General features: G+C 37.1%; 2 protein-coding genes across 7 annotated transcripts in view; one reads left to right on the top strand and one right to left on the bottom strand.

The window, feature by feature from the left end:
• The window catches only part of LOC122090667 (queuine tRNA-ribosyltransferase catalytic subunit 1-like), a 28,891-nt gene extending 20,361 nt beyond the window's left edge, over positions 1-8,530 (bottom strand). For 3 of the 5 annotated variants that reach the window (XM_042660337.1, XM_042660322.1, XM_042660346.1), the window contains exons 1-4: positions 7,591-8,530; positions 6,954-7,006; positions 5,521-5,614; positions 1,444-1,622 (exon numbers count right to left, since the gene is read on the bottom strand). In XM_042660337.1, coding sequence (XP_042516271.1) covers positions 1,444-1,622; positions 5,521-5,614; positions 6,954-7,006; positions 7,591-7,705 — 441 coding nt within the window. In that variant the 5' untranslated portion in view covers positions 7,706-8,530. The remainder of the gene's footprint in view (positions 1-1,443; positions 1,623-5,520; positions 5,615-6,953; positions 7,007-7,590) is intronic. The other 2 variants (XM_042660331.1, XM_042660355.1) reach the window with 2 other exon arrangements.
• A 1,728-nt stretch (positions 8,531-10,258) lies between these two features.
• The window catches only part of LOC122067246 (autophagy-related protein 16), a 7,839-nt gene continuing 4,731 nt past the window's right edge, over positions 10,259-13,366 (top strand). Inside the window, exons 1-4 of one of the 2 annotated variants that reach the window (XM_042631090.1) lie at positions 10,259-10,491; positions 10,609-10,735; positions 12,385-12,566; positions 12,658-12,853. In XM_042631090.1, coding sequence (XP_042487024.1) covers positions 10,490-10,491; positions 10,609-10,735; positions 12,385-12,566; positions 12,658-12,853 — 507 coding nt within the window. In that variant the 5' untranslated portion in view covers positions 10,259-10,489. Of the gene's footprint in view, positions 10,736-12,384; positions 12,567-12,657; positions 12,854-13,366 lie in introns of both variants that reach the window. The other variant, XM_042631084.1, reaches the window with a different exon arrangement.

Genomic DNA, 13,366 nt, shown 5'->3' with positions numbered 1-13,366 from the left:
ACTCTAGCCATGTGGAAAATCCTCACAAAGTGTGCTTTTTACCCTTCCGGCTAACTGTCAGGGCAATGAAAGACATTGTTCCAGTGAAAAGAGGGGTGTCAAGTAAAAATGTGGATGTAATTAAGGATACGTATGCGGGCATGGTGACTAATGTGAGATCCGTGGGAGGTCAAGGCAAGGAAATTCTCAATTGCAATTAGGTTACATCAGGGATCAGCCTTAAGCCCTTATATATTTGCATTTATATTGGAAGAGCTAACCAAGAGCATTCAAGATGAGGTCTCGTGATGTGTGCACTTTGCCGATGATAGTGTTTTGGTGGATGAAACAACAACTGGGATTGACGCTAAGTTAAAGCTACGTAGATCAACCTTGGAAACAAGAGGCTTTAAGATTAGAAGAATGAAGACGGAGTATATGAGGTGATGGATAATGATAGTGAAAATTGAGGGAAGAGAAGTACCGCAAGGTGACTATTATAGATAAATGAGATCAATTATAAACAACGAAGGTGACATAGAGGATGATGTTTGGATTCAAAGTGAGATAGATGAAGGGGAGAGGTGCGACCGGAATACTGTGTGACTGACGTATCCCTTTAAAGCTTAAAGGAAAGTTCTATAGGACTATTGTACGATAGGCCATGATGTATAGGGCGGAATGTTGGGCTGTTAAGAAGTGTCTTATTGCGAAGCTTTGTGGAGGATGTTAAAATGGATGTACGGAAAAACTAGGAAGATAAAGTATGGAATGAATGTATTAAAGTTGATTTGGGGTTGCTCAATCAACGATACGCTTCGAGAAAGTCATTTGAGATGGTATGGTCATGTTCAACAGAAGCCTAGAGACACCCCGGTAAGAAGGAGTCATATGTTCAGATTAAAGGAGCTAAAGAGCTAGGGGCAGGCCTAAAAGGACCATAGGAGAAGTTGTGAGAAATAGCATGCATGGTTTGGGTCTTGTACCAAGTATGTCCTCGGATAGAGCTTATTGGAGAGCAAGGATCCATGCAACCGACCCCATATAGTTGCGCTTCTCCCAGCTTGTTGTGCTGTCCTCTTTCCTCTTACTTTCATCTTTCATTTTTCACCTTGCATTCTTTATCTCTCTTATGTCTTTTTCATTTTCATTTCTCATGCCATTTCTTATCCCTCTTTTCTCATCTCTTCATCCCCCTGTTCAGTTTACACCTCAGTCTTTACCTACTTTGTTTTGCTTGGATCTATGTAGCCGACCCCATTAAGTTGAGATGAAGCTGAGTTTGTTGTTGTTGTTGTAGATAGACACATAAAAAATCATTGTGTAATTATGTTTTTTGTACTATTTTCTTTTCTTTTCTTGGCATCCAAATATAGCCTTAAGGAACATAGTAAGGAATAAAGGAGTAATTTCACAACAAGTCCGGCAAGAGATAAAGGAATGAATCAAATAAAGATACACAACCATTTGAAAGCCACCAGAGTCAGTAAGCAATGCTCTTTGCCAATTCATAAATTTGTGAAGACCCCCCAATTCATCAATAAGCTCCGAACTTGGACGAAGCGCCAAATGGTATGTGTTCCCAAGTATTAGTTGGCAACCAATTTCCTCAAGTTGGCTTGTTGTTAATCCTTTTATTGTCCCTGTAAGAATCAAAATAACAATTGACATAATTACATGCATATGGTAATTAGACATTTCATACAGCAGTATATAATCAACATTTTTTGATATACATAGGTCAAATAATAAAGTTAATTTCAACAAGAAAAAATATTTCTAATTTCTACAGAGAACGATATCATGTACAAAGTCTGCCAAAGGATGCCGATGGCAAATAGAAAATTTTCTTTCTTCATTTACTGCATTAGATGTCTCAATTTGTTCCTCCACGCCCCCCCTCCCAAAAAAAAAAAAAAAACTTTTGATGAACTATTACTTGTTTAGATCGATTATAGTTCATAGATATATTCATTAAATAAATTAAAATAGGATAAAAAAAGGTAAAGATAAGGAAGAACCATGGTTGGAGATTCAATCGAAATGACTAAAAAAATTCGCAAATTATTTGGTTTCGTGATGAGTTGAACTGAACTAATGCAGAATCGATCCCAAACAAGTAAACTAATGAGAGATCAATCAAAACAAGTTCGCATATAGGGACATCAATATTAAGAACAGAATATAGAGTTTCAGAAAGTCTTAGAAAACACCCACTCAGGACCTGATATGCTTGCTAGAACTTGAGAAGATGAAGTAAGAAAGTATATAACTTTGGAATCACCACCAAAGCTTGTGGGAGTGGAATCACCATCAAGAGGTAGAACTGTATCACCACAGTCCAAGGATAGCCTATTTGTAATGCCTCAACCCCATACCAAGCCACAATATTGTCCACTTTAGCCCATGGGCCTCACTGCTTTAAAACACATTGTGACTATAGAAGGGGTGTTAGAGGTTATCAACTAGCCCAGTCTCTTCAAATTAGCCGATGTAGGACTAAAGAGAAGCCCCTCTCAATGTCTCTCCCATTTCTTGCCCAACTCTATGGGGTTCACCGGATCCAGGCCATTTCTTAAGTGTGACAATCTCAATCCTCTTATGGCATAGCATCCCCACTGTGTCCCCACACGCTATCAGAGTCCATTCTGATACCACTTATAATGCCTGAAACCCACACCAAGCCACAATATTGTTCACTTTGGGCACCACTGACCAAAAGAGGTGAAAACCCCAATTTCTAAATATCTTGATTCATAAGGGGTTGTGCCTCCTTTGCTTTATTTATATTATGTTTTTTACTACAAAATAAGTAACTCTAAGAAATAACAACTCATCTAGAAAAAAGATTCAATTTATATTACACACACACACACCAAAAAAAAAAAAAAAAAACTAAAATAGCAACTCCTAAATTGCTATTGAATGAGCAACTAATTCTATTACAAAATTAGAAAATAGAATAAAGGAAATATCAAATATTACAAAATAGAAACTAAAATAGTAGTAGATCTAACAGAAATCTTCTAGATAATTTCATCCATGGTTCGAAATTTTGGTTTTTTTTTTTTAGCCGAAACAAAATAAGGCTCGAAATAATATTTGTACAAAATTTCGGTATCGTTTCAGTATCTCGCCTATCTCAGACTCTCAGTACATTTCATGTGTTATAAATACCATATCTCGGTCGAAATTTCAACTCTGTCTTGCCTGTCAAGGTGGTTTCGGTTCCATTTGCATATTTTGAAGGAAAAACACTCCAACGAGCCTCTAATTAGCCACATCATCACACATTTTTGACTTCCATTGGACTCCTACAAGATCTACACATTCAAAGCTTAGGAAAGGTAAAGTTCTTTCTCCAAAACCAGGTAAAATTTTTAGAACAGTTCGACGGTTGCTGCCAAACAAAGTTGCAACTCTAAAACAATGTCATGTCCTAATATTTTTGCATTTTTATGTTCTAAGCATGTTTATTAACCTTAAAATAAGTTATCCACCAAATTTCAGGTCAAAATATGGCTGTTTGACCACCAAAACTGTCAACTGAAAAAAAAATACACAATTTCGGCTGAAATTTCAGTTTCTGAACCCACTGAAACGAAACGAAATGAAACGAAATTTCGAACCTTGATTTCATCTCCATGCAAATCACATAGGGCCCACTCAAATCTTTATTCAATCTTCTAAAAAACATCTACACATGTTGGTTGTAGGGCTTTGCTAGAACGAGAACCAAGTCTAGTTTTAGGCTTGGTTCTTTCTCCTATGCTGGTACTGTTTGAGCTCTGCATCATGAAACCCATGTCAACTCAATATAAATGCAATGTTTTGACCAAAATTTCAGTACCATTTCCACATTTTTGGTGACACAGTACTGAACAGTATTATAAATCACAATTCCAATCGAACAACCCATTTCATTGATTTCATGTGTTTCGACTATAAGAAGGGGAAAAGCCCAAAAAACCCCGGATTTCATGATTTTTCTGCCAAAACACCTGCATTTCTTGTAGAACATGGTATTGGGAACTACTACAATGCATCTACATCGAAAATTTACCAGATTTAAGATTTTTGCAAAATTCCAATTTGAAGGTATACCCTTTTTCCGTGAAATTATTTTTTGCAAAAAAAAAAAAAGTATAAAAAATTTAGCGGTTGACCTTCAATCTTTTATATGTTAGACCCGCTAGCCAATCTACAACTTCACCCAAGTCAGATTTAATTTTCTGTTTTTAAATTATTTTTAAAAAATTGATTTTTTTTAAACAAAATTTGAAAATAAATATGGTTAACAATTGTACTGACATAGGCATAGGGGTTAAGTGTTTAAGATGACATTTTCTGACGCTGGTGTACCATTAAATAGTTTTTCTTCATTCTTAATTCACATTCAATTGCATTTATTGAATGTTGCATTTTCTAGAACTAAATTATATGTTGAATAGGTTATATAAGAGAAAGGATATAGTATGTGTAAATATTAGAAGAAGAAGAAGGAAGAGAGAATCGATGGGTGTGTAACCTGTTGGGAGTTACAACAATATGTTATAACCCCCACTTCATCAATATATAATGACCTCAAGACAACCAGGGACATAACTGGAACAATCAGAAAAATTAAAGGGAGAGACAGCCCCCACCATCTATCGCTAGTAGTGAGATCTATTGATCTCGACTTACAGTATGCTACAGTGTACAGTAGTAACCTAGGGTCCCAATCCAAACTGCCTTCGTTTGTGTTTTTTACAATCTAAAGGTTCAATTATATTTAGAGATGCTTAACTAGGGTTTTGTTGGAGTTTCGAGTTAAAATATGACCATTTGACCACTGCAATGACCACCTAAAACTTTCGCCAAAACATACAAGGTTTTGGTCAAATTTCAACCAAAATCAAAATTTTAAACTATGGGAAATAACAACTTATAACGATATACCATACTAAATTGATTAGGTCATCATTTGCCAATTGCTAACTTAATTCAACTACAGTAAGGTAAATAATTAAATGTAACACCTTCAAAGAATTGGTAATACATATTTGTTATGAGCTAACAAGAGAGAATACAGTATAATACAGGTCAGACTCAGATCACATCAACATAGATCCAAGTCCAGGTCAAAAGTTTCACCAAAAGATCCAGCTTGGGTTTAGGTCGGGTTTAGCTCTGCTCAGCAGTAATGGTGGACGCATATCAATCCAAAATTCAATTGGTTTCCAAATATGGAGCACAGATCTGGGTTAGATCTGGATATATACTAAATACTAGATTAACCTCATATAAAAGATACTAAACCTCTTTCACGAAAGGACCCAAGTACAGATCCGAACCCAGAAAAAGATTTGATGCATTTAACCTGAGCTCAACCCTATCTCTAAAGTGCATCTGATCTTAAGATTGTAATCTGCTTTAAATGCGTAAAGAATTGACTCATATACTCTAACAATATGTATGTGGGTCGAAGTGGATCTTGGATCTGACCTGCTCCATTTTATGCACTCAGAGAAGGGAAAGTGAGGTAATTGAAACACTAACCTTGTGTGCCTACAGGCATAAATAGGGGCGTCTGGCACACCCAATGAGGAAGTGTCAGTTGAGCAGCACGAGCGCGATTGAACCTGCCCAATACCTGCAGAATTTATAAAAAAAGAAAAAAGAAATCAAACCACAAACCACAAACCAAAGAATAGAGATACAAAGACCATTCATCACTGTTAGGAACATAAGTCAGAGAGATTATTGGGTTCAGTAGCTGGTTCATCACTTGGAGCTCATCCATAATGGACATAAAGTAGTGGGAATTAATCTTTGATCATGAAAGATCAAAGCTTCAGGTCTAAATCAATGTTTCAAAATGTTTAAGCATGTACCATAGGCCTCATGATCTCACCGTTGTGCGTAAGTAAATGATATACATATAATACAACAATTGATTGTATCACATAACATGCAAAATAGATGAGAGAGTTCTTGTTTTGAGGAAAGAGGAAGATTCACTATTTTCTTTGTGCTTTACACAGGATGCTCAGGCTAACTTATATTAACTATTGCTGTTCTTGCTGCTACGGGACAAAAGAGAGCCATGCATTTGCAAGTTGGTGACGAGAAGATATATAAAGTTTCAATGAGGAGTTTCTTGAGTGGGGTCCACATCAAACCATCAGTGGATTCAGAGGACCACACCAATGCAAAAGAAGTTGAGCAGTACACAAATCCAATAGACTAATATATAACTTTTCTCTTCTTTTGTTTTGAATCTTTTAGATTAGTCTATTTTTTAGTTGTATCCCCATCCCTTTTCTATATGCATTATGTTAGATACCAAAACTAGCCTATTTGCTTGATACCGGTACCACCAAAAAACTTTCTCAGTTAAAAATCTAAAGAACCAAACAACTTACAAACCAATATGATTTGTGAGAGTCATGGCAAAAATATGGGCATCAAAACCATGATAGAATTTCTGAGGTCAGTTATCAGTCCTATTGTTTGAGTCTTAGGTTTTCACAGTAGCAGAGAGCCCAAAAGCCTATAAATAATCCATGTACTCTTCAACTAAAGATTAGGGAATGTGTGTTTTAGAAAACATCAGCAAGGATGCGAGTTTTTCCTAAATATAGCATGCATCATAAACACGGAAAGATGAGATGAATGCCGGTTATGATTAGCAACTGTAAATTTTGAAAGCAGGCTAATATGCAATATGTAAGAGTCCATAGTCATTTATAATATTGAATATAATCAGATAAAACATAAACAAAATGCCAGGGGCTGTCCGATATGTGGCATTGAACATGTGCCTGATGTAAAATTTCTTCAACAGTTCAATAAGTGATCTACTCTTCTATTGCAACTTTTGACTGCATGAAACTCTTGACTGCATGAAACTCTATAAAGTGCTTTAATTGAGAAGAAAATTTAACTGTAATGCATTTATATAGGATGCAAATGCATGATTAAAAATTTACCTCAAAACTAAGCGCCATTTTGGGATCAAATTTCGTACCCTTTGAAACTGTCACTAAACAATAAATAAGAAAAATATGAAAAGAAAATAAACCAATTTGCAGCAAAAAGTGTTAAGCTAAACATTAACCTTCTACGTCTATAATATAAATTTAGTCAAAAGAAACCAGCCGAATGTATTTAGCTAATAAACAATGCGACTGCTGCCTAGTATTTACAATTCATAATTATCAACCAATTGAATAAGCTGGTTGAGATACAGATACAGCTGAAACAATAAAACAATTAGAACACTTCATACCAGCAGTAACAAGATGCAGTACAAACACGAAAAATAAATTGTTATCCGTTTAAGAAACAAAACGACGCGTTCCCCCCTGCAATTTCAGTCTCTTCCGAGTAACGTATCTTAGAGCCAAAACTAAGAACTCAAAAGGAAGTGATTTCTCTTAAGCATATATAAGCATTTAAAAGTTAATGCAAAGAACTCCCAGTCCTCATTCTTTTTCGATTCTCTGGAGGGAAAAAAAAAAGATTAACATCTCGATGTTTCTGCTGAAAATAAAGCTGTGCGTCTGTGCCTCGAAACAGAGAAAGTGTTCCTGCTTATTCCACTAGAGGAGATGGAGATGAACTTACGGGCAGAGAATGCCCTAATGACTATGTGCGCCGCAGTGCTGCGAGGTTCAATTGTCGCCGGCGGTTTGGAAAGTGTGAAAGTGCGCCGAGCACCACTGAGGCGCGCAATCTTCATAAATTGGACCGAGAGTTCAAAGTTCAAAGTTCAACGTTCAACCCCTGGCTACTTTTCTCTTCCTTTTTCCTGTTAAAGGTCACCATCCACCGGCAAATCTCTCTAGGTTCGCGCCAATCCAAAGCACGACTCATGTTCCCCGAGCCGTGCGTGTGTTGATATTTGACAGTTTTGACTAATAAAACTACAGCACATCGTGGGTGGACTTGAGGAAGTCGCCAACGCACTACCCTCCTTTTTTGGGCAAAATTACCAGATTGGACACCATGGAAACATTAATCACCACAATACGTTTTGGAGCATTTGGTTTTTTTTTTTTTTTTTTTAAGCAGACAAATCATTTGGAAGTGTGAAACAGGGAGATGAAGGATTATAGTTCTCCATCAGACACTGAATGGAGGGAACTGTTTCATACAAAATCAACAGGGCTCTCCGAGCTGAGGAATCTGTGACAGAGTTAGATTTCCTATGAATGACGGTAAAATTATCGATTGAAAGTGATTACGTAAAAGACGAATATCATAAATACTAGATTGGCGCAACAAAAGGGGGAACCAGATGATGGGTTCTCAAGCAACCTAATAAGATCAAAGTAGTCAGACTCATCTTCCACATGAGACAGGCAAAAAGATATGCATTCCAAGAGTCTAGAATGTGGGGCGAGAGCTTCACCCTCTATGGCAGAGGAGAGAAACACCTCCTGACATCACCAGCAACGGATCACCCCTGATCATAATAGTAAGGCCTAATCACCTTTACACACAAGCCTTCGAAGCTAGAAAGAATGAAAATAATCTACAAATAAATAAATTGATTGTTTTGCAATAATCATCCTAAAATGAAGTGTTAAATTATCAATACGTAACTTATAATTCAATAATATTATTTTATTGACATCGCAATCATTTACAATATCCAGTATCGCATTAAATAAAAAAATAATCTATGATAGGAATGTATGGTGGATGATAGAAGTTTGGAGGAGGAACTTCATTGTATTTTAAAGAAAATAATATGATAAGAATGTTCGCTCGAAATATATTTCCGAATTCAAAAGTGGCTTTGGCCCTTTCTTTTGATAATTATATACATCATAGAGGATAAAGAACTCCGTCCCATAGCATGGCCTACATAAACACCCATGTGTATGTCTCTATCTCACCTTCATGTGAAAAACATATCTATTTCATGTCTTGGGGAAAAGAGAGATAGGCACATGGAATATTGGTGTATGTCATGCTCTTGGACAAAAAACCATTTCTTATATTATAAAGAATCTTGAGTTCTAACTGAATCTTTAACAAATCGTGTCGTGAAGGATCCAAATTTGATCCATGTACTTATCGAATTATTCTTTAATAAATAATAACATCAAGAGGAAACTCAGTACACGAGAATTCAACCACTATGGGATTTAGTATCATAATCAAATTGTATTACAACCACAACGGACCCTTCTCATATTGGGTCTTTCCTACAATCCAATCCATTAATAGCTATAGACCCCGGCAAGCACCCTCTTCAGGCAAAAGTCTCGTTAAATGATTCGTCTTGTACTTTTGTATGGACAAGAGAAAAAAAAAAAAAAAAAAAACATGAATGGTTTTAATTTAGCAACATGAGGGGCCATATCGGCTATTTTGAAAAACCATTAGTTTAATAGATTAGCCTTTTCATTGGTCGCATGATTAATGGTCCAACTCGAGCATGTGGAACCTTATCACCTTGTCCAGGCTATTGATTTTATTTTGAATGGACTGTTATGCATCATCCACTTGTCCATTTTGTCATTTGAGTCAAATTTTGATCATTTTTTTTTTGTCATCTATAATAGTTGATTACGTTATCTGCACTAAATGAGGAATAGAAGGTATGGGGAAAAAAAATCATTTACGGTGAAATAATGATTGGTAGTGAGAATTCAACGGTTGGGATGCATGCTAGGACCCTCCCAACCGTCGAATCCTCACTATCATTCATCACTCATTATTCATCTCAAGGATTTGAACCCAAGAAGATCTTGAAGTATAGACAAATGACCTCCTAAGAGATACGTTCAAACATTAAGGCAATACTAGCAGATGTTCAGTGGGGGTAATTTTAGTGTACGATATTGGCCCAATGATTAACTGCTTAGAATTGATCGAATACTATGATGGATCAATAAACTTACTGTTTATAACGAAATTAGTCCTTTTAAGCCCATTTAACCTGATTATAATCCATTTATGGTCCGTTCAGGGTCCATTTATAACTCAGTTAGTCAATTAATCTGTTTCAAATCATAGTACTTTAAGCCTACTAGGCCTGGTCACCTAACTAGGCATAAATGGTGTTGGGCCTTAAATTGAGGATTCTGCTCTTCTTAAGTTCTTTTCAATTACTCTCTAATCAGATATATGCACCCATCGCAACACATAGGCACGCAGCATCAAGTGGTTGATATGTCATTGGAGAAGATCCGAATCCTTAAATCGGTGGACTCATTCGGCTGACCAACCTTGTCGAGTGTTGTTGGCATTGTGGATTTAAGGGGGTACATTGGTCAATTAAATTTCCCCTTCAACCACGCAATCATCGATGCTGCGTAATTCGGGGAGTTTCGAATTTCTTCTATCCTTTTGCTTATTGACTCAAGCTCTCTCCTTCGGAACGTCTGAGCTCGGAGGTCATCGAGGTTCTAGCTTGCACACCTCTTCTTTCGGTGACCGCAAACTCCTCTCCGAAATCTCAAGTCTGAATGACTGAAAGCCACTGGTTGATTTTCGTCGATTCCCGATCAACATGTCAGACTGAGTTCTAATGATCGATAAGAATTTCATCTTTTGATCCATCCCCTCCTCTCTTTTTATTCGACAGAAGAAAGAGAAAAAACAAAGAATGATAGGGTTGTTGGATTTCAGGTCTTCGGATGAAATCGCAGTGGACGCTATTAAGCACGCTGTGAAGGCGCTACGAAAGCGGCATCTGCTCGAGGAAGGTGCTCATGCTCCGGCTTTCATCGCCATCTCCAGGCCTTTCCTTTCCCAGGTTTTCTTCTGCAAATTCTATGCTTATTGTTACTTTTGAAGGAACAGCAAATGAACAATCTTCATTTTTGAGGCATAAACGAAGAATAGGAATTAGATTTGATATCAGATTTGAAATTCGCTTTAATCGAGGGCTCAGTCGACATGGTGAATATGATTTAATAGAAAAAGCTTTTATTGTGTCGCTCATCCTGTTTATTTTCTTTCAATGAGAAATTGGAGTTAACCACACATTGCAACTTCTCTATTAGGTCATGCAAATCACAATGGGCCAAAACTTATCGTTCTGTTTTCCTTAAAGTACTTCTGGATAGTTCTTAGCATATGTGGGGTGTGAGTCGTGTGACTCATACTTGATTAATCCTTGTGTTTTCGGGGTTGCTTACTTTATCAATTAGATGTTTATTATTTTCTTTTACTAGAAGTTGTTTAAATTGTTGGGAGAACAGTCACACATCGGTTACCCTTCAGGCCTTCTGTTCCCTCATATACCTGTGAGTCTCTCCACCCGATAGTTCGAGCTTTTATGTGGATATTTACATGATATCAGGGTAGGGTTTCTCCAGTCCTGCTGCAGGTGTCTCCGGAGTCCAGACATGCCTCTGTTCAATGTTCATCTGCACATGTATGCAGTTCTGTCATGCCTACTCGTGAGGGGGAGTGTTGGGAGAATAATCCTTCATCGATTACTCCTGAGGCCTTATGTCCCCTCATATACCTGTGAATGCCTCCACCCGATAGTTCGAAATTTCGAGTTAGATATTTGCAGAAATGTCCCAATATACCATGTCACACATTCAAATAGTGAAGGGATACCCTATTTTTATTCATGTTATTAATCATCAAGTATAGACATATTTAATTTGAGTAGCCTACTCCTATGGATGTCCAACTCTTGGCCAGAATAAATTAATCCACTTCAAACACTTGCCTATATACCTTCCTTAATATTTCAGATTGAAATACCAAGGTTTTTGTTGGGATCAGTCATGTGAGCTCATGGCTTCTTCATATCTGATTTTAAAGAAGATTGGAAGACTACCCTTAATGGCGAACGCAAAGGAGTTCTTATCAGCACAGTTTTGGCAAGTAACCCCTTTGTCTGGTCATTGGTCCTTCAAGTTGGTTATGGAGTTCACCTCATATGCAATTACAGAGATGTATCCTACCTGAATTATGATGTTTAGAAAACTAATAACCTACAAGGTCTCATCCATAAGGACTATTGTATCAAAAGGCACATATTTTGTTAGTAATATATACCCAAAGTCCAAACCACCCTCCCCTTTTAATCTCTCTCGCTGATTTATATTTTTTCCGAGGTTCTAAAAATGATATCAGTAGGTGGACCATGTGGAACACCTGTTTTTTCCATTAGTAATAGCAAGCACTCTTATCTTTCCTGATTCTTTTCCACTTCAGTATGAAGGGAACATGTTAGTAAATCCATTTTGGAACGTCTTTAGATTGAGTCTGGCACAGTCAGTTTGATTGTCAATACTGTTGGTCACAGGAAGGATGCTTCTTCTTGGGCTTCCCCCCCCTTCATTTTAGTGGTTTGGAATTATACGTTTTATATGTAATTTTGGGCTTTCTTTGATCTTTCTGTACTTTTGAACTTTATGATTGAGTTAATGGATGTCCTTCTAGGGATCAGAATGGAAAGAGAAAGCAGAAAACCTTGAACTGGAACTTCAACAATGTTACAAAGCTCAATCAAGATTGTCTGAGCAGCTTGTGGTAGAAGTAGCGGAGTGCAGAACATCAAAAGCACTGGTTCAAGAGAAAGAAGCAGTAGTTACTAATCTGCAAAATGAGGTTACGCAAGCAAGGTTGTGTACTTATAATTTATCAACAAGAGGGAATATGTTCTTCAGATTTTAAGGTGTTGTGTGAATGATTTAATCTTTATATTTTCTACAGAGAGGAATGCTCTCAATTAAAGGAGATTTTAGAAGAAAAGACAAAAGCTCTAGACTTGGTTGTTAGTGAGAACCAGGCACTTAGGGCGCAACTTGAAGAGTTGACACTGAAAGCTAAAAATGCAGAGGCTGAAAATAAGATGCTGATTGACCGCTGGATGCTGCAAAAAATGCAGGATGCTGAACGGTTGAACGAGGTATCTCCTGTTTCTGTTTAGTGTACTCTTTATTTTAATTGCCTGCTTTATTTTTAGGATGTCCTGAGTCATGACATTTGATCTGATGCTATTTGTTTCTGGGCATATGATTGGCAAGAATCTAATATCAATTATTTCTGGTGCATCTACTGGAAAAAATGTAATAACTACCTATGGTTGAAAATCCTGAAGTGGGATCTTTTAAATTTTAAATATTTTTGGTAGTTTTAGGTCTGGATGCATTTCGCTATTACCATATGTACTAGATGCCCTCCCTTGCCCGCCCCCAATTGTGCATTATGCTGTCTTCTTTTTCCTGGTTCCTTTCTGTGTGGCAGATCCCAAGTATTTGTAATTAGGCTTAGCTAGTTAGCTGAATATAGCTAATGAAAAACATGCTGAGAAAAATAAAAAAAGCACAGTACAAGAGAGTAACTGGGTTAACAGGTAATTCACATGGAGATGCCACCTTGGGTGCTTTTTTTTTTTGGGTGGGGGGGGGGGGGGGGGGGG

The sequence above is a fragment of the Macadamia integrifolia genome, chromosome 2 (assembly GCF_013358625.1).
Source record: "Macadamia integrifolia cultivar HAES 741 chromosome 2, SCU_Mint_v3, whole genome shotgun sequence".
NCBI classification, from domain to species: domain Eukaryota; kingdom Viridiplantae; phylum Streptophyta; class Magnoliopsida; order Proteales; family Proteaceae; genus Macadamia; species Macadamia integrifolia.
This window is presented reverse-complemented; position numbering and strand designations above follow the sequence as displayed.